The sequence below is a fragment of the Patiria miniata genome, unplaced genomic scaffold (assembly GCF_015706575.1).
Source record: "Patiria miniata isolate m_02_andy unplaced genomic scaffold, ASM1570657v1 HiC_scaffold_14, whole genome shotgun sequence".
Classification (NCBI taxonomy): domain Eukaryota; kingdom Metazoa; phylum Echinodermata; class Asteroidea; order Valvatida; family Asterinidae; genus Patiria; species Patiria miniata.
Window position 1 is genome coordinate 3,281,938 of NW_024037052.1, and position 22,250 is coordinate 3,304,187.

At 40.5% G+C, this 22,250-nt stretch overlaps 3 protein-coding genes across 3 annotated transcripts; all 3 read left to right on the plus strand.

The window, feature by feature from the left end:
- Positions 1-4,599: 4,599 nt before the first annotated feature.
- Positions 4,600-5,742, plus strand: LOC119722215 (neuropeptides capa receptor-like). Its single transcript, XM_038192261.1, has one exon. The coding sequence runs from the start codon at positions 4,600-4,602 to the stop codon at positions 5,740-5,742; it is 1,143 nt and encodes a 380-aa protein (XP_038048189.1).
- A 6,576-nt stretch (positions 5,743-12,318) lies between these two features.
- Positions 12,319-13,467, plus strand: LOC119722217 (neuropeptides capa receptor-like). Its single transcript, XM_038192262.1, has one exon. The coding sequence runs from the start codon at positions 12,319-12,321 to the stop codon at positions 13,465-13,467; it is 1,149 nt and encodes a 382-aa protein (XP_038048190.1).
- Positions 13,468-20,904: 7,437 nt separating this feature from the next.
- On the plus strand, positions 20,905-22,047 carry LOC119722218 (neuropeptides capa receptor-like). Its single transcript, XM_038192263.1, has one exon. The coding sequence runs from the start codon at positions 20,905-20,907 to the stop codon at positions 22,045-22,047; it is 1,143 nt and encodes a 380-aa protein (XP_038048191.1).
- The last annotated feature ends 203 nt before the right edge of the window (positions 22,048-22,250 follow it).

Consider the following 22,250-nt stretch of genomic DNA (forward strand, 5'->3'; position numbering starts at 1 on the left):
TCAATGAGGTCAGTTGAAAAATCAATATGTGAAGGCGAGCAAACTTTGTAAATACCATGATGTGCAAAACTAAATACCATGATGTACAAAACTTAAAAAAATGCCTGCAGAAGGATGGAATTAGCAGGACATTGCCACCGTCATCCTTAATAGCTACCCACGAGCCAGCTAATACTCTGGGAGTCTACACATGGACGAAGACACAGAGGTAGACCAAAGACAACATACATCAATGCACTTAAGAGGGACACAGGGGTGGAAGAGACATGAGCTAGATGCATAGATGAGGAATCGTGACGAATGGAGGATCCGTGCCAGGGCTCGGCTGTGGCCGACTTTGTGAGTGAATGAGTGTACAAAACTAAAGGATTTTCAACCACATGCCTACTAAACTGGGTAGCACTTGGTTGATTTGTGTAAGAAGGAGGAATTATCATATTGAGATGTAGCCTACATTTCAAAAGCTTTACTTGTAATTTCAATAGGCCTAAAGGTGAAAAAATGGTGCAATATTTACTAAATGTGTGCTTGGTCAGTTTAAAACAAGTACGTTTAAAACCGGATTGGGACCCGGACCTTGATAATGCCCGAGCCGAAGGTGAGGGGCATTATCGGCGACCAGGCTCCAAGCTAGTTTTAAACGTACACTTGTTTAATACCGGCCAATCACATATTTATTCCAACATTTGGGTCAAAAGTAAAAGCAAGTCCAAAATGATAAATTTCCAACGATCTTGTTCAACGATTTTACTTCCTGTTTCTTGAAAAACCCCTCTAGCTATAAAAAATATGGACTCATTGGTAGTATTGCACATGCCTAAGTGAAGATTGTGAACGTTCAACCAATAAAGGGACCAGATTTCATAGGAGTCAAAAATTCATGGAAACCGAAAAGGTGTTTAAAACTACACATCCGGTTTTTTATCAACCGTTTAAAACCACCCACATAACGGCTCTCGACAAATAAGAATGGGTAAACTGTCTGAGGCATTCATGAATGTATATTTAAACAGAGAATCTCGGTTTCCGTTATTTTACATAACATTTGATGTAACTATTTTAGTAACAGGAACGGAATGTAAGTACGATTTGAAGCTTGTCATAGTAGACATAATACAGAAATGCGGAGGATTGCACCATGGGCGTATCATCTTGCTGTCCCTTTGCGTAACTGAGGGTTCAATATGTGGGGTCGCTAATTGGGGTCATTGTGTGGAGGGAGCCGGCACTCATTTTTAACAACGAAAAGCTCTTTTTTATCTTCCCCTAAATTCTGATTCCTGACACAAGGAAGGGGACAAGCCTCGAGCGCCCCCAAGTTGACCCCGTGCCCCCAATAGTTATATGCTTATACTAGAAAGCAGGTTTGTTTTCCTTTACGACTGAGCGCTAGTCTGGACCACAGTGTTGCCTGTGATAACAATAACCCTAAGAACCACAGCGAAAGTTCTGCGCAGTTTTCATGTACAAGCCATATGGGACCTATAAGAAAGCAAAAAGGAACAAAAATAGGAACAAAAGAAGGGAACAGTATTGGCCCTCGAAAGTATATATTAAAGTGTTAGTATTTTTTGTGCGTTCACAAGTTGTTCGCCGGCCGTTTTTTTTTTTAATGCAAACCAGGCTTACCGGTTTCATGTGTGGGGATATAAGTGTGCCGATTTAAGAGGTTTGTCCCCCGCCCCCCGTGGAGCGGACGATGCGGCGAATTGATGTTGTTCATTGTTCATTTATTCATTGTTCATTTATTTCCAGTGTCACATATTTTAGTTATAATAATCAATACAAACATGTACTTTATAGACAAATGGTGAAAGTGTAGAGGAACCTATACTAAGAAGCAAAGCTTGTAATCATAGGCCCCTTATGCAAATTTAAAGTTGCTTTTAATACACATATATGTTTTCCCCGCGGTATGCATAATTGCTACGAATCATTGCTGATCAACCATTGACAAATTTTGGTGAAGGGTACCGTCATTCCCGATGTATCTTTTTTTTCTCATCAGCATCAGTCAGATCGTTAGTAATCGTTAGGCCCAATGCATCAAATGATAAAGAGAAGTGCTGTATGACCCTTGCTGTCGAATTTCACGGGACAAAAATATGACCACACTCCTGTTTGAATAATCTTATTATTTTGAGGGATTCTTTCAGTTTGCTTTAACAAAGCACAGATTGATGAATTCGTGTCATCACCCACTTTTAATATAGCTGGGTGATTGACCAGTTTAATACACTCCCACGAACAAACAAACCGATCAAATGTCTGGCTTATATCTGCGCACTACAGTAATTAAGAGCATGCATTTGTTTTGGTTTTATGATAAGTCCATTACGAGTTTAGACAAATAGCTCAATTTTAACCAAGCACTCCATATTAAAGAAGAGCTTTCGCTGACATGGACACCATTACGTTCACCGTTCCGCGATGGAAAACACGTCAAAGATGACAGTGACTGCAATTAGTTCAATGCAAACAAATACTTATAAGATAGTAAGTACTGCAGACTTTTCCACTTGACAGGCAATGCAAGGAGTGTATAATCAACGCCTTGAATTTAGACTCGAACAGAAAATAACGAGCAAAACACACTGGGTGGCTCGAACCTTCATGCTCAACATGCAACTACATGTACTGTTAAAGAAGGGATTCTTTTAATGTCAACAAGTCTCTGTATCTCTATATCAGTAGAATGTCGTAAAGATCTTCATTTCCCAAGATGTCTTTTGATGAACTGAATTACTGATAACACAGATTCATGATCTGTCTAGAAACTGTGCCTGTATATTAAATCTACAAGTACGTACAGCCATCATGGGAGCAGGAATAACATCAGGGGAGTGCAGTGAACAGGATACTGTCAATATCAGTCAGGAGGCAGTTTCTTCGTGGCTACAAACTCCCTTGGATGTGTCTATTTTGATTAAATGTCTGGCTTATATCTGCGCACTACAGTAATAAAGTGCATGCCGAGTCCAGACACTGTCACAAGTTGATTTTAAAAGGTCTTGTGAATATTTAATTTCCAGACTTATACTGTATAGCTTTTTCTTTTTGTGATTGTATTACGGGGGAGCGACATCAACCTAATTGATATATATGCTGTGAAACTTTTTGTGATTGTATTACGGGAGAGACCTCAACCTAATTCACATACTGTGAAACTTTGTTGTGTGATTGTATTAAGGGAAAGACACAACCTAAATTTTTTGATGTATTAGAAGTCCACGAAGTTGGAATTGGGGTAATCTTATCATGAGTTGACTCCAGTTGAACACTTTGGCATTACAATGTATAAGCTGTTAATCCTATAAGTATTTAACAATGGTGGGATTTAACTGAGCAGTCAGTGCCTGTCAGTAGATTAACTTAACATGTTCTGAGGTTTTGAAATACTTTTAGACCATCAGTCTTGGGTATAAAATCCAGATTGGGGCGTTGGCTAGGCACTTGGAAGCGAGACCAGGACCGACACTACGTCAGGGCATGTTATGCTCATGTGTACCCACATTGGGGAGTTGTAGGTTCCTAGTGAACTGAGTTTGCAATTATTTGCGCCGTTGGGAATGAGTCCCACAGAGTCGGTAGGCTGCGGCCGTCCTCATCTCCTCGTCAAAGTCAATACAATGTAGACCAGGTTATTCGCCATAACCTGTAAGTATTATTGCATTACAATTTTCAATCTGAATTTAAAAAGTGAAAATTTGTATTTGTATAACTGTTGTAAAACATTGGAAATGTGCCTTGGCAATAACACATTGTTTGGGTTTTGTGTATAAAATGTACATTGCATTTTATGCTATGTTAAATGAGCTTAAACTGCTATGGATGTTGCATGTAATAATCTTGTGTAAGAGAGATGCATGGTGACAACTTGTACTTAAATCTAAACCAGGGTTTTTGGGACGCAACGTCTGGTTTTGGGAACTCCGCACAGTGAGATAGACATCTTTGTAGGACATAGTTTCTTTGTAGGATGAAATTTAAGTGTATGTTAATATTGGTGATATTGTGAATTAAATTAATCTTGAAATTATATACAGATCTGTCCTTCTTTCATTTTGTCGGAGTTGAGTCTTTACCATCAGAGTTTGATCTAAAGTACCATTCCGGGGTCCTCCTGATTGAGGGGGATCTTGTGACAGACAAATAGTGCAATTTTAACCAACCACTGATCATGATCAACAATCCAATTCAAGCAAGAGTATTCGCTGACATGGGAACGATTATGTTCACCGTTCCGCGATGGAACATACGTCAATCACGACAGTGACTGCAATTTGATAAATGCAAACAAGTACTTTCCAGATAATAAATCCTGCTACAGGCTGTTTCATATGACACAATGCAAGGAGGGTACAACGCCTTGAATTTAGAAGCGAACATAAAATATCGAGCAAACACACTAGGTGGCTCGAACCTTCATGCTCAACATGCAATTCCTGTTAAAGAAGGATTTCTTTTTATAAATGTCAGCAAGTCCATATACCAGAAGAATGTCGTAAAGATGTTCATGTTTTGATGAACTGAATTACTAATAAGATAGATTGATGATCTTTTCTTGAAACTGTGCCTGTAGAAACTACACATATAGCCATGGGAGCAGGAATAACATCAGGTGAGTGCAGTGAACAGGATGCTGTCAATATCAGTCAGGAGGCAGTTTCTTCGTGGCTACATACTGCTTTGGATGTCTCTATTTTGACCATCGTCGAACCTATCATCTGGTGCCTTGGTTTCATCACTAACTTGACTTTTCTATTTGTCATTGTCCGCGTTCGCAAACTGAGATCAGATACCAACATATACTTGGCACACTTGTCACTTGCTGATCTTCTCTACTTGTGTCTGGGGTCCATATACGACATAAGGAGGTACACTGCATCCGTCGTAGCATTTCACGAATTCGCGAATTCTGCCCAGTGTGTCATTTTCTTCACCGTGATAAATACTGGCTACTTTGCATCCATTGCTTTTGTTACCATGGTATCTTTTGAGAGATTCCTCGCCCTGTGCCATCCCATGAAACATCTCAAAATCCGTGGACGAATAAGACGCACCCATAGAATGATTGCAATCTGCTGGCTGGTGGGATTATTGTTTTCCACTTCAACAGTTCCGAGAGTTTTTGTTCTCAACGTACTCTGTCTCCAATGGCCCGATGTCGACGCCTTTGTGGACTACCCATCCAGCTATGCATACTGTGGTCCTGTGTCACCTTGGGTAGACTATTTCATTCCGCCCCTACTTAATGTTCCCTGGATTATGCCAATGGTGGCTAACGTTTTCGCGTATGTAAGAATCTTACAAATGCTCAACAAACGCACCTCCAACCAAAATATTACAGTAAACACAGATCATGATGCAACTCATATCCGAAATCACGTTGGCAAAATGCTGGTCGCAAACGGCACTGTGTTCTTCTTATGCCAGGTCCCATATCGTATCTTCAGCCTGTCTGGATGGATCTGTCTTCTTGCTCAGATTCCTGATCCATTTCGGGCTGCATTAGGATCAGGAACCATATGGATATCCGTTGTTCCCCAGAACATCAATGCAATGATTAATCCGTTAATCTACAGTGCCGTGAACCCAGAGTACCGTTCTGAGTTCAAAGTGGCGTTCAAGTGCAAAGGCCAAGCTAGAAGGCAAAATACATCTGTCTCTGTAGTGCGAGGACCAGAACAGAATAAGACAACAGCCTTAGCCACTGACGAGGACATCGAAACTAGACTGTGATTTCTGAGGTCATTTATTGAAAAAATCAACATGTGCTATTGGGAACAAACTTTGTAATTACCTACCTAACTAGGTTCTTCAACTACACGCCTACTAAACTACAGTCGATTTGTGTATGAAGGAGGAATTTTCATTATTGACCTGTACAATATGCCTTAATATGGTGAAACGTTGTTTTTTTTAGGATGGTGGTTATTATACGATAGGTGCATTTACAGTATATTTAAACGGAAAATCTCGGTTCAAGTCATTTGACATTAAGTTCCGGTGTAACAATTTTAGTATGTAATGGAATATATTAAGTATGATTTGAAGCTTTACATAGAAGAAAAATACAGGAATTTTATCTTTCCGATTCTCGAGGCCGTCAGGTAAATATCGATCCTGCTTGATTTCTGTTGCCTCGCGAGGCGAAAAAACTCACCGTGTGCGGTCAGCCTGAGCTATGTGCTGAGCAAAAAAAGATTAACATGCCAACTGTCGGTCGTGTGATTTAAATATGGGTACAAACGTCAGCGGGCTTTAGAAGATTTGCACAAAAATATCTTAAAATCACGTGTACAGCGTACGTGATTACATTGGCTGGTTAATTCTTTTAGCTCAGTACGTAGCTCGGGCTGTCCAAACACGGTGAGTTCTTCGCCTCCCGATGCGAAAGCAATCAAACAGGGGAGATAATAATGCCTCACGGCCTCGCGAGGCAGAAAACTCAGCAAAAACTTCACCGCATACGGGCATATTTAGTGAGCTACGTGCTGAGCAAATGGCCTCGAATTAGTTGTTGCTCGGCACGTAGCTCTCGTGTGCGGCGGGCTTTATAAGGCTGAATAGAGTACCACCAAAAGTACTACTCTTGGGTCCTTTTTTTATTCGGGCTCTTTCTAACTATAATAATTGTAAAACAGTATTAGGTTTTGCCCTACTATAGCACTGTATTTATACCTCCTGAATGAAATTTGAAAAAAAAACCCATTCGGGTTGGACTTGTAACCATGACCTCCTGCTTCTCAGTGAAGACGTCTTACCACTTGACCACCGAGATCGGTTGGCTGGCTCGAATCTGATGTACATGTAGCAGCGCGTACCGCAATTAAACTACCCATAAGAATAGGGCAAAATTAATATTGATTTCCATCACTTCGACGCAAATCATTTTATGAATAGTATAATGATTGTGTCAAGCAGAACAACGTATATAAATAATGGTTTAAGGGCATTGGGAAGTTTATGCACTGTAAAGGAATAATATAATAATAATAATAATAATTTGGGAGGCTAATCATCCTTACTCGCCTTAAGAACGCGGCGACAACGTGGTCGGGCCGCTGGCATGTAAAGGCGCCTATGGCTGCCGGCCACATTGACCCATATATGACCACGGAGCACAGCCTGAGATCGAAAGTGTTTGATTTTTCCGGAAAAAAACCTCGTGGCACACAGGAGAGAACCAACGCACAACTCTACTCACATGTGATCCGCAGGCCAGGATTCGAACCGTGGTCACATTGTTGAGAGGCGAGCGCTTTACGCACAAGCCACCCACGCCACCCCTAATTTTCTTTTACGCGAAAGTATGAGCAAGACACTCTACTGCAATAACTTCACGCTAATTCCCAGGGCAAGTGAGCAGAGTTTTGTATAAAGCAACCTCTTCCCCACGACGTCATTGGGTGAAAAATTGTCTGGTCAAGTCGAGTCGAGTCACAGCGTGTGGTCGAGCGAGTCACAGCGTATGGTCGAGTCGAATCGAGTTGGGTCGAGTAAAATTTATGCTCAAGTCAATTCGAGTCACTAACATTTGAATATCATCTAATACATTTCAGAAAAGAGAGAACCGTTCAAAGCCGATGATGAAAACACAAATTTGGAGATACTTTTAATTTGATATATCTTATTGTAATGAATTATTTATAATGTATAATAATCTTCTTTTGTCTGACACATCTTTAGGGACAGTTTTAAAAACTTTTATCTTGACCAGGACAATCTGTCTTTTTTAAAAAGATTTTAAATTTTTGTCCGAAGATATAAAAAACATAATAAAGTCGGGTTCCTGGATATTCCTTTGTGCGCTACATTTTATAACCACGAGGTGGGACTCAAGAGTCTATGATACGGCGTATATTCGTATGCGATAAGCGGCCACAGCTTAACGGTAACGCCAAGTACGTGTGCCAACATTAATAACTTTGTACCGTAAGTCATGTTATTAGCCTTTGACTCGACTCCAGTCAAGTCATTGACTCTCAGTAGAGTCAAGTCTTGATTCGAGTCATTAAAACTCTTAGCTTTTATTTTTAAAATGCTTGCCCGTCATTTAGTACGTGTATTGTTAATGTTTATATGTGCTTCAGAAACCGGATTCATAATATCTGGGGCTGGGATACACCAAACTAACCTCACCCCCATAGCTTCAATTTCAAAATCATCGTCAATTTCATCCATTTTAGACTCCTCTTCATTATGTACATATTCTGCATGCCTCCATAGGTAATATCTCCGTCCAAAGCTTTTGTCACACTGGTGACAAGCATTGGGTATAACTGCGGAAATAACATTTATGTCGAATCTTTGATGTTTAATCTCTGAATGACAAGAAACGGAAGAAATCGTTTAATATATAACTACTCATTTACTCATTCGTAGCTCTTTGTGTTGCTCATTTGCTCATTTCGCTGGTCACAAGAAACCAGGGATCGCTCCGGATATTGACGAACACACAAAGCTCCAGAAAGGAAATTCCATGTTTGTCCCAACCATGTGGAAAGCAAAGCGGGTACCGTCCGTTACAAAAAAAATATCTTTGTACAAACCAATCAATGAATTATATAATCATTTACAGTATACGTACATTATACAGACAAAAAATACAGTGGAGTGATTGACAGCATGCATGGTTTTGCCTAACTCCTTTTGTTCATCAATTTAAGGGCCTTTAGTATTGACGTTCATCAACACGATAATGACAACAACCTCTTTCATAATCCCTTCACAATACATCCGGTAATCAACTTGTCTTCTGACTTCCCTCCACACGGATCCTCATTTCTCCATATTTCGCCTCACACTCCCCCAAAATGCTGGCTACTGATTGGTCGAGAGGGGTGAAAAAAGGTGCGGGGCACAACCTTTACCGCCGTGCTGCACTGCCCTAATTTGTCGGAAGGATTATCGGCCCCTGATCACTTCCGGACCACACACGGACTCACGAGTGCGCTGCCAATTACAGCCCATTGTCCAAGGGATTATCGGACCCACTGCAAAACACAATGATCGCTTCTGGACAACATGCGCCAATAACAGTCCATTGTCCTAAGGGTTATCTAATGCAACAGCTGGCCATTACCACAACCGATGGCAAAACAAGTACATTCATAACTATACTGTATTAAAATTATACCATACATTATGCAATCTTTTTATACATTAGGTCAAACTGTACTTAAACTGTTTTACCCTAACCTATTTTATATTCATACTCATCCATACAAAAGGTGCTCGATTTTGAAACCCCATAGTTTAGTATTCATATCATACCAGACATAGTCCTGTGAGGTTTTCATATATCTTTAGAAAAGGTCAAAGTGGGCAATAAAGACTACCTACACTACTAACCCCCGCCGTTGTATTACGAAAGAAATGCAGTCTACAGCTATGTCCATAATTGCGTCTGATCGAAATGACGTCGTAGTTCTAAAGTGCCAACTTTCACTTCAATTCTACAAACAAATGCTGGGTTGTTTATGAAACATAGGTCGAGAATACTTTTTCCACCGCAGATTGGGAGGAATCAAGGTGAAGTCAACCATAACTTTACTATGACCAGCGTATCTTCTGCCGGACAACATGCTGTTCGACTCCCAATCAGAATTTTGCATGATAATATGCCCCATAAAACAGTAAAGGCGTTCTTATAGATTTTCTCAATGGATTTTTCGAGTTGACACATATCAATAACCTGTCTTTTGAGAGCTGTAAAAGCTTCAATATAGACAGGCGATACCCTTTACACAAACACTGTACTTATCCATTCCAACTGACGATACGGCTATAAAGGGCGGACGAGATATGTGTGAAATATGGGGTTATTTGGATGGTTTGGTGGAAGGGTCACGGGGATTCGTTGTCTAAATTGCGAGCGAGAATCTCTCTCCCTAGTCCTTAATGCCAAGTTGTATCCCGAACAAATTGGTGGTGCAAATAGATTACAAAATGCCCTGACATAGCGCCGGTCCTTGTCTCGCCAAGTGCCTAATCAACGTAGGACTAATGGGTCATATTTCGAAAACTCCGAAAATGTTAAGTTAATCTACTGAGTGGCATAGGGCCTACTTCTGATTATTTAAATCTCTACCATTGTTAAATACTAATTGGATCAACTGACGACAATTATAAATAATAATGAAGGGGCAGCGGAACGCTTTTCAACCGGGGGGGGGGGGGCCAACACCAAAAAGGGCAACTTGCTCAGAAAAAGGGGCACCTTCCGTCCGTGTGAAAGCTGTGGAAAAGAATATGACGAGGAGAACAAATAATATGACCATGAACAAATGGTGAAAAGTTGTCCATGTTACTCTTTGTGTTTCTTTTACCTACTTTTTTGTTGAAATACTATTTTTTTTTTATTGCGAGAGGGGCACTGTTGCTTTCGATGGCCAATTCAGTGACCATTTCACTCGCGTGAGAGCATTATAATTATTAAGGGGACAGTTTTTCCAACTTTAGAGAAGGCGACATTTGAATGTTGTGAGTGAAGCAATAATTGCGCTTTCGAGGGGCAGTGTTTCATCTCGAGAAGATATCATGAGAGGAGCGCGTTTTTTTGAAGGACAATTTCCATCTCTAAGGGGCGCAATTTTATTAATGCGAGAGGAGTTTTGGTTTTTTCAAGGGGCAGGTTTCCATCTCGAGAAAGCTGCACAATCTTGTGATTTTGAGGGACTTTTTTGCGTAAAAGAGGAGACAATTTTATTTGTAACACGATCATATGATTCCATACGTTTGCGTTTGAGGGTCACTTTTGTTTTCATATAAGGGGGTACATTTATCTCTGCGTGGGGGGCAGATTTCATGTGTAGGGATATAAGTGTGCCGATGTTTCCCCCGTGAAGTGGAGGAGGCGGCGAATGTCTGTTGAGTGGATTATTGCCTCTATTTGCATTACTACGAATCATACATGGATGATCAACCAATGACAAATTTCGGTGAAGGCTACTGTCTTTCCTGATGTATTATATATTGTTAGTTTTTTTTCTGATAATATTGAGAAGTGCTGTATCAATCTTGCTGTCGAATTTCACTGGAGACAAATATGACCACTGCTGTTTGCATAATCTGATTAATTCCATATTCTTTCATATTTGCTCTTTCAACGTACTCCAGGTTGATGAATTCGTGTCATCACCCACAATATAGCTGGTGATTGATCATAATATTAATACACTTCCACGACTGAACAAACCGATCAAATCGTCACCGACACCACGAACTGACACCCGGTGGCCAGCGTTGCAGAAATACAAATCGGAGAAAAACGCTTTGAAAGGTTTGACACGAATTTACTCAGTAAAATAATCCATCTATCTTAAAGGTTTTAGTATCACTTAACGTGAAAATGCTTTACTTACTCAATTATAAACGTTAAATTGTGAAAATATGCTTAGTTAATTAGCAATTAAATGATTAAAATGGGTGTCAGTTCGTGAAAACCAAAATTGATGTGTTTTCGGAGAGTGCGCGCACACACGCACATGCGTCAAGAGCACGTCAATTTTCGTTTTCACGAACTGACACGCCCTAACGCTATTGCATGCGTGCACTCTCCGAAAACACATCAATTTTGGTTTTCACGAACTGACACCCTGTGCAGAGTCACTTCGTGGCAACAAAAAAACACAAGAATTGACCAATTTCTTGAAAATTCATTATTGAAATTTGCTTATTTTAGATGGTTTCAGCAATTTTAACTTCGTCATGTTAAACTTCATGATACAAACTGCTAATATCGGCAATAAAAAAAATTGAATTTTTATTTTTTTTTGTACACATGTGATGCAGAGGGTGTCAGTTCATGGTGTCGGTGACGAAATGTCTGGCTTATTATCTGCGCACTACGAGTCCATTGATTAAAGACACAATTTCAACCACCACTGAACAAGATCAACAATCCATATTAAACAAGAGCTTTCGTTGACATGGAAACCATTACGTTCACCGTTCCGCGACGGAAGATACGTCAAAGATGACAGTGACTGCAATTAGTTTCAATAGATACAAATAAGTACTGGACAAGCACTCCACATGACAGTCAATGAAAGGAGTGTATATTAACAACGCCATGAATTTAAATTTAAACGGAAAATAACGAGCAGACACACCGGGTAGCTGGAACCTCTATGCTCAACATGTAACTATTATTAAAGAAAGGATTCTTTTAATGTCTGGTACGTTAATGTCAAGACGTCTACGTACCAGGAGAATATCGTGAAGATGTTCATGTTCCGGGGTCTCTTTTGGTGAACCGATTTACTAAGAAGATAGAGGTATGAGCTTGCTAGTAACTGTGCCTGTATAAGCATGGGAGCAGGTATAACATCAGGTGAGTGCAGTGAACAGGATACTGTCAATATCAGTCAGGAGGCAGTTTCGTCGTGGCTACACACTCCCTTGGATGTCTGTTTTAAGGCCATCGTCGTTCCTATCATCTGGTGCCTTGGTATCGTCACTAACTTGACTTTTCTATTTGTAATTGTCCGCGTGCGCAAACTGAGATCAGATACCAACATATACTTGGCACATTTGTCACTTGCTGATCTTCTCTACTTGAGTCTGGGGTCCATATACGACATAAGGAGTTACACTGCATCTGTCGTGGCATTTCACTATCCCTTTGCGAATTCTGCCCAGTGTGTCAGTTTTTTTACCGTGATAAATACTGGCTACTTTGCATCCGTTGCTTTAGTTACCATGGTATCTTTCGAGAGATTCCTCGCCCTGTGCCATCCTATGAAACATCTCAAAATCCGCGGACGCAGACGCACCCATAGAATGATTGCAATCTGCTGGCTGGTGGGATTATTGTTTTCCGCTTCCACCGTTCCGAGAGTTCTAGTTCTCAACGTAGTCTGTCTCCAATGGCCCGATGTCGACGCCTTTCTGGACTACCCATCCAGCTATGCATACTGTGGTCCTGTGTCACCTTGGGTAAACTACTTCATTCCGCCCCTACTGAATCTTCCCTGGATTACGGCAATGGTAGCCAACGTTTTAATGTACGTAAGAATCTTACAAATGCTCAACAAACGTACCTCCAACAAAAACATTAGGCGTACAGTAAAGAAAGATCACAATGCAACTCATATCCGAAATCAAGTGGCAAAAATGCTGGTCGCAAACGGCACTGTGTTCTTCTTATGCCAGGCCCCATATCGCATCTTCAGCCTGTCTAGATGGATCTGTCTTCTTGCTCAGATTCCTGATCCATTTTTGGCTGCATTAGGATCAGGAACCATATGGATATCCATTGTTCCCCAGAACATCAATGCAATGATTAATCCGTTGATCTACGGAGCCGTGAACCCAGCGTACCGGTCTGCGATTAGAGTGGCGTTCAAGTGCAAAGGCCAAGCCAGAAGGCAAAATACATCTGTCTCTGTAGTGCGAGGACCAGAACAGAATAACACAACAGCTTTAGCCATTGACGAGGACATCGAAACTAGACTGTGATCAATGAGGTCAGTTGAAAAATCAATATGTGAATGCAAGCAAACTTTGTAAATACCATGATGTGCAAAACTAAATACCATAATGTACAAAACTAAAAAAAAAAAAATTGCCTTCAGAAGGATGGAATTAGCAGGACATTGCCACCGTCATCCTCAGCTACCCACGAGCCAGCTAATACTCTGGGAGCCGACACATGAACGAAGACACAGAGGTAGACCAAAGACAACATACATCAATGCACTGAAGAGGGACACAGGGGTGGAAGAGACAAATGAACTAGATGCATAGATGAGGAATCGTGACGAATGGAGGATCCGTGCCCGGGCTCGGCTGTGGCCGACTTAGTGAGTGAGTGAGTGTACAAAACTAAAGGATTTTCAACCACATGCCTACTAAACTGGGTAGCACGTGGTCGATTTGTGTATTAAAGAAGGAGGAATTATCATATTGAGATGTAGCCTACATATCAAAAGCTTTACTTGTAATTTCAATAGGCCTAAAGGTGAAAAAATGGTGCAATATTCGCGAAATATGTGCTTGGTCAGTTAAAAAGAAATACATGTACGTTTAAAACCGGATTGGGACCCGGACCTTGATAATGCCCCGAGCCGAAGGTGAGGGGCATTATCAGCGACCAGGCCCCAAGCTGGTTTTAAACGTATACTTGTTGCAAGTTTTCATGTACAAGCCATATGGGACCTATAACAAAGTAAAAAGAATACAAATATAGAAGGAAACATTGGCAAACGGAGGTAAAATATAAAATTATAGTATTATTTGTGTGTTCAACAGTTGTTCACCGGTTGTCTTTTATGCAAACCAGGCTAACCGGTTTGATGTGTGGGGCTATAAGTGTGCCGATTAAAGAGGTTTGCCCCGCCCCCAGCCCTCCGTGGAGCGGTCGATGCGGATAATTTATGTTGTTCATTGTTCATTTATTCATTGTTTATTTATTTCCACAGTGTAACATATTTTGATTATAGTAAAAATATATAGTAAAAGCTTAGTTCGGACAAGATTCTGATTGTCTTAAGTATTTAGTTTCTTTTAGTGGGGATTTACTGTCCAGTGTCTGTATTATGCAGCTTTATCCATACCAAATCATCTTAATCTCAGCTTAGCTGGTACACACCACTTACGGAGCCTACTGAGCGTGGCTGCGGTCATCTTGCGATCGATTCCCGACGATATATTTGTTCCGCCAAATGCCAGTGATATATCTGGCGGGCAAGAGAGCTTGGAAAGACGAGACGGTGCACGTGAGGTGAAAACAGGCCAGAACTATTATGGGAACGCAGCTTAAAGTTGAAGACCTAATTCAGCAAATATTACCGCTTTCAGGCAAACAAATGCATGGGAAATATCAACACAAGTGCGAGTGCACAAAAAGCTCTGGCCGTCTTGCATAAAAGTCTTGCATGAATCTATCAAAATGATCCGTGCAAGAGCTTAATGATGCTACGCCCAAAACTGCGACGCCGGGCTCCTTTCCGCACCAGTGCCAAGAAATAACCAAGTGCTTCTGGGTACCATCCACGACGGCACAAATGATTTCACCGTGCAACGGACGGTAACGTTTTCGGTCAGTTTTTGGGGACAGACGTGATGCAAAATAGACGCGCATGCGCATCGATCGAAACAAAGCCAGTGCGAGTTCCGAAAACTTTCGGCAAGAGTTTTTGGCATAAGTGTGGCGTGAAAAACGAGGAATTCAGCTGATCCGAGGACAAAGTACATGCCTGCGCTTAGGAGACACCCCGAAGTGGTGTATAATTTTGTACCTTTTCCACCTGTATGATGTGTGTTCAGAAGGTGACTGGTTAATTAAATACTAGCATACTCAAGAACGATGAACCACTGAATTAACATACAGCGTTACAGACATACGAAACTAAAATAATCAAAAACACTTGACCGTTTTCTGGCGTCCCCTGCGTATATATTTTCATGCATGCTACTGAGCTGTTTCCCAGTGATCACGAACATTCTCAATTTCTACGACAAGTTATCTCTCGTCATATCAACATGATAAAACATTCCAATCTGTCAGAAAGACGGGCCTTTTCCATATGAAAACATGACCTAGCGTAAAATCTAAAAAATGGTACATGGTACTAGCGGGCGATTTGTGCTAAGGGATTATAGTTAAAGTCAACCAGTACCCGTAGGTATTTATAGGTCCATCCATGTGTAGCAGCTTACTTGGTTGGTAATGTTCTATGAATGCAAGACACTGAAGTAAGCCTCTGCGTCCCGTACGGAAATTATTCGGATATGTTTGCAGCACCATTAATGCTGTCACAGGTGTGCATTACGAGATTATAATGATCTGGTGTACTGTGCACTTTTATTGCTGCACTGGAACTTGGCGTGTGTCGATGAGGCGACGTACGCACGCGCGCGTGATTACATGAGAAGAAATCTACGATAAACCAACTTGACCTGGATTAGATACAGCCGTCTTACAAAACCCCAGAATAATCTATTTCAAATATTCATGGTATTGTTCCTTACTATTTCAAACATACCCGCGTTTCTTCTTTTTTAATCATGTCAAATGAGGCAGCCCGTTTACAGCTTGAAATGTCTGTTGACAGACATAGCAAAGAACAGGGACGGGAGAACGTTAATAAAAGAAGGCCTTTGTTACCCGGAATTGCCGTTTTTGTAAAACTACATAAAAGAGTCAATTCCTACTTCTGGAGCAGAAGATGAGACAAGGACAATTTATTGAATTTCGGACAATTAGAGCAGCCTTGCAGAATATTGGGTCGTATGTATAAAAACAAGCATTTGCTTTTACTACCTATTTTCCTATGGCGGTGTGAAACACGCCGTGGGCTTGAGCTGCAATATGTTGGTTGGTTGGTGATTTGGTTGGTTGGGGAACTGGTTGGTTGGTTGGTTGGTGAGTTGGTTGGTTGGTTGGTTGGTGGACACTTTACTCGGCCCGTTATACTGTTTCCAAGCCAAGCGTATATCACAGGTTTTCGTCTAATTCGCATATTAGATCAATCCCCATTGTATTGCAAAATTTGCGGTTGGACGGTTGGTGGAACCGCCGTGGGTTGTACCACTTAGTACTTATTAAGCATTTACTTTGTATGAATACAAAATGAACCTAATGCTTTTAGTGGAAAGCATTCGCTAAAAACTAAAATGAATAAAAAGGAGTAAATGCTTCAGATTTCAAGTAATTACTGGTAGTTTTTCAAGGTTGGGTTGGGGCTACCTTGAGAATATACAGAAAATTGCTGCATTTATTAGTAGTAATCGCGCCAAAATTAAACAAAACGTTAATAAACTATACTTATAATACCATACAGTTTATTTTGAATAACATTTATGCAAAATTTACATATTTGTTATAATTAATTCCCTGCGTAGTGTAACCGTAAGTTCAATGCGGGATCGATGGAGAAAACTTATACAATGGCGTCACAGACGTGTTAAAGCGGGTAAAATCATACCAAAATTCAATGCACAAAGGTTTTTGTTTATTGAAATATTAAAAAAAAATAGTTTGCAAAGAGTGGGGACCTAATACGCTAAACAATGATTTCATTTTGTTTATTTGGTTCAGTTGGACAAAGTTTATCCTTAGTCATTCTATGCCGCACTGAATTTTACGCTCACACTTCGCATATCGTGAACAAAATGCAAACTTATCGTTTCTTCTAATAATTGAATTACTAATACAAAATAATTTAGAGTTAGCATAAATGTTATTCAAAAAAACTGTATGGTATTATATGTATTTTTTTTAACGTTTTGTGTTAATTTTGGCACGATTAATATTAATAAATGAAGCAATTCTTGCGCAGAAGTATTTGCTTTATATTCTCTAGGTAGCCCCAACCCAGCCTTGAAAAATGACCAGTAAATACTTGAAATCTGAAGCATGTACTCCTTTTTATTCATACGAAACGAAATGCAGCATCAACTTCTAGTCTAACAAAAGCTAAAAAGTCAAAAACTTTTAGCAAATGCTTTCCATTTTGCTTCATTTTTATTCATACAATTTTCAACTTTCACTCGGGAGGTAACACACTGAGTATACAGTGTTTAAACGTCGGTGAAGGGCAAAACCTAATTTGATTTATATCACCCGACGCAAAATTGCATCTAATAATAAGGTAGTAAAAGCAAATGCTAGCTTTTATCCACACGACCCATTACGGTAGGCAAATTGTGATCGTTGAGTCACGGGGCCTGATCAAGGCAGAGAGCGTGGCAAACTCGCATCGTCGGGTAAATTACAATCTCACGACCCATTTCGCGGCGATAATTCAGGGACAGGAGCCGAGCCGAGAGCGGCATTGTTTTCCAATTTACAGACATTGGCGTAGGGGGTTGGCATACAGACGGCCTTCACAAAACGGCTTCCCATTTGGTGAGATATTACCGCGTGGAAAATCGAGAAAAGAGCAATAATTCTGCAATTTCACAAATAATGAGAGCGAAGGCGTCATTTTACACCCGTTTTCACAATTCAATAATGTAACGCCCGAATTGGCACTACCGTTCCGTAAACATGGATTACAATAGATGGTGACACGTTTGTCGCAGGAGTTGATACTTGTACGACAGCTGAATTTCAATTATAAAGTAAACATGATAATGGAGTGATAACGATAATATTTTTGATATGTTTAATATTGGTACTTTTTCAGCTCGAATGTCTTCCAAACCTTTGTCAAAACTAACGTGTTCTCGAAAATTGGGACTGGATACGCGTTTGGAGAGGTTTTGGAAGGCTTCGTTCAATCTGAATCAAGTATACTTCTTGTTTTGATTCCAGTCATAACCCTGACCGGGTAGAGACCGTTCAGGGTGACAACGGACAATTTTAGTTCGAATTCAACCGGGCCGACTGTATATCGACACCGGTTTACAAAAGGCCAACTCCCATATTGACGTTGGCTTAACTCAGGGTCGGCAACGGGCCAACTGCAGGTCGACAGTGGGCCAATTTCGTGTCGACACTGCAGTCCCAGGTCAAATAGCATTAAAACTTAAGAGATGACGTTCGATAACATAGGCTTGTAAGTTAACCTTTGCGAAGTTGCATGATAATTATGAGACGCGATTCCGTCTTGCCCACAGGGCACCAGACTAATTGGCGTACAGTCATACATGGGTCGTATGTATAAAAACTAGCAAATGCTTGGACGTTTAAGCAAACAGTTTTACTATGGAGTAAAAGCATTAAGGAAAAGCAAATGCTTGAATCCGTATGAATAAAAGTTTCCTTTACTGTTCAGCATTTACTAGACAACGGGTAGCAAATTCTTCACTGTTGGATTGTTTTCATGGACGAATGGTTATCGACGATAATATTTCAAATCAAGGTGATGCATACAATACACGCAGTAGTTCATGTTTATTTGACCCTCAAATCCAGCCAAAATGATTAAGACATTTTTCGCCATTTGCAGAATACAGAAAGTATACTTTCATCATTCATGAAAATTGTAAAGGTCCACAGTGTCCTGTAGACGTCACAATTGCACAAAAAAATCACAGACGTATTGAAGAGACTAAAATGACACCAAAACTCAATACACAAAGTTTTTTGTTTATTGACATATTAAGAAAATAATAATTTGCAAAGATGGGTGACCTAATAAACTAAACAATGCTTTTCATTTCGTTTAGTCCCCAGCGTGCCGTTGGATACAATTTCTACTATTGGGACTATCCAATCGAGAGTGTTTTCCCAAAGAAAAAACGAACAAATACCTCTTCAAATAACTTGGGCCCTAGAGATTTCTGCCGTCTTTCCTCGTGTAGGAAAGTTCCTGTTTTGGCAGATCGCAAATCTAAATCATTATTCCATATTGGTCGAAAGTTGATTGCTTTACCTTAATCGTGTGAGATAAGACGCCGTTAAGGCCTTGTCCATCAGATTAGACCTTTTTTTGTCGGTGCAAGATGTGAGTGCGTTGAACGGGATATGGACACAAAGTCAGATCCCATTAGAACTTAAGGCGAGAGTGTTGTTACAACTGATAATGTTGTAACCCACGGATAATGTATCACTAACCGATAATGTAACAGAAATTGACCGATAGTGTAATAAATGTTACTACACTATCGGTCAATAATTGTTACATTATCGGTTAAGACCGATGATGTAACAACAATCTACCGACAGTGTAGTAAATTTTACTACACTATCGGTTAATTTCTGTTACATTATCGGTTAGTGATACAGTATCGGTCAATTTGTGTGACATTATCAGTTGGTGATACATTATCCGTTGGTTACTATTATCAGTTGTAACAAGTGTTTATAAGCAAATTGGTTCAGGCGCTAAGACACAGAAGGATGGTGAACAAAATGCTTTTTTTCTCTCTGGGTAGCTAAATAGGCTTATCGTACGGTGGGAGATGGACTTCTTTCCATTTGAAGTTGACTAGAAGTAGTGTAAATTATCGAACAAATTTAATGCAAAATCTTAATTCTAGAAGACAATGTTGTACCTAAACTGCGACCCTTTCTTTAATTTGAAATTTCGGAAATACCCCAATGTTGTAACCATGTGTTAAAGGTCAATGACCTGTAATACCTAACAACAAACAAACAACTTCAGTGGTACTCGGAAAGTACTCGACTAAAACTCTGCAAATGTCTGGCTTATATCTGCAAACTACAGCAATTAAGTGCCTCATGCATTTAAAAAAAAAAAATGAAAGGTCCATTGTATGGACACGTAGTTCAAAATCGACAATCCATATTGAACAAGAGCTTTCGCTGACATGGAAACCATTACTGTCACCGTTCCGCGATGGCAGATACGTCAAAGATGACAGTAACTGCAATCAGCTAAATGCAGACAAGGACTTTCCAGATAAGGCCAAGGAAAAAAGTCTCCAGCTTCTCGTCTGTGCGCGCATCATCGTGGCTATGCGCGTTGGCAAAATTGAAACAGAAAATCAATGTCAGATTGATTTGACTCACTGATTTGACTAGAATCCTGCTGCTGCATAATTTTAACGTGTTTGAAGAAAGGGTTACGATCGATTGTAAGCTGGATTTTAAGGGACCAAAGCGTCATCTGCAACATCAGCTGATATTTGGGGCAAGCTCCATACCACAACCGGAAACTTTTTTCGCCTGATAAATACTGCTGGCTTTTCCACATGACAGGCAATGCAAGGAGTGAATTAACAACGCCGTGAATTTAGACTCGAACAGAAAATAACGAGCACACACACTGGGTGGCTCGAACCTTCATGCTTAACATGCAACTACATGTACCCTTAAAGAAGGGATTCTTTTAGTGTCAACAGGTCTCTGTATCTCTATGTCAGTAGAATGTCGTAAAGATCTTCATTTCCCAGGATGTCTTTTGATGAACTGAATTACTGATAAGATAGATTAACGATCGTTCTGAATTGTGCCTGTATAAACTTCACGTACGTACAGCCATCATGGGAGCAGGAATAACATCAGGTGAGTGCAGTGAACAGGATACTGTTAATATCAGTCAAGAGGCAGTTTCTTCGTGGCTACACACTCCCTTGGATGTCTGTTTTAAGGCCGTCGTCGTACCTATCATCTGGGGCCTTGGTATCATCACTAACTTGACTTTTCTATTTGTCATTGTCCGCGTTCGCAAATTGAGATCAGATACCAACATATACTTGGCACACTTAGCAATTGCTGATCTTCTCTTTCTGAGTCTGGTGACCGCATACGATATAAGGAGATACACTGCATCCGTCGTGGCATTTCACCATACCTTTGTGAATTCTTCCCAGTGTGTCAGTTTTTTCACCGTGGTAAATACTGGCTACTTTGCATCCATTGCTTTAGTTACCATGGTATCTTTCGAGAGATTCCTCGCCCTATGCCATCCTATGAAACATCTCAAAGTCCGCGGACGAAGACGCACCAATAGAATGATTGCAATCTGCTGGCTGGTGGGATTACTGTTTTCCGCTTCAACAGTTCCGAGAGTTCTAGTTATCAACGTACTTTGTCTCCAATGGCCCGATGTGGACGCCTTTCTGGACTACCCATCCAGCTATGCATACTGTGGTCCTGTGTCACCTTGGGTAGACTACTTCATTCCGCCCCTACTGAATCTTCCCTGGATTACGGCAATAGTAGCCAACGTTTTCATGTATGTAAGAATCTTACAAATGCTCAACAAACGAACCTCCAACAAAAACATTACGGTAAGGAAAGATCATGATGCAACTCATATCCGAAATCAAGTTGCAAAAATGCTGGTCGCTAACGGCACTGTGTTCTTCTTATGTCAGGCCCCATACCGCATCTTCAGCCTGTCTAAATGGATCTGTCTTCTTGCTCAGATTCCTGATCCATTTTTGCTTGCATTAGGATCCGAAATCAGATGGATATCCTCTGTTCCCCAGTTCATCAATGCAATGATTAATCCATTGATCTACGGTGCCGTGAACCCAGCGTACCGTTCTGCGATCAGAGTGGCGTTCAAGTGCAAAGGCCATGTCAGAAGGCGAAAAACTTCTCTCTTTGTAGTGCGAGGACCAGAACAGAATAACGCAACAGCCTCAGCCATTGGCGAGGACATCGAAACTAGACTGTGATCAATGAGGTTAGTTGAAAAATCAATATGTGAATGCGAGCAAACTTTGTTAATACCACGATGTGCAAAACTAAATACCATGATGTACAAAACTTAAAAAAATGCCTTCAGAAGGATGGAATTAGCAGGACATTGCCGCCGTCATCCTTAATAGCTACCCACGAGCCAGCTAATTACGGTGGCCCACAACTGTCACGGCAAAAG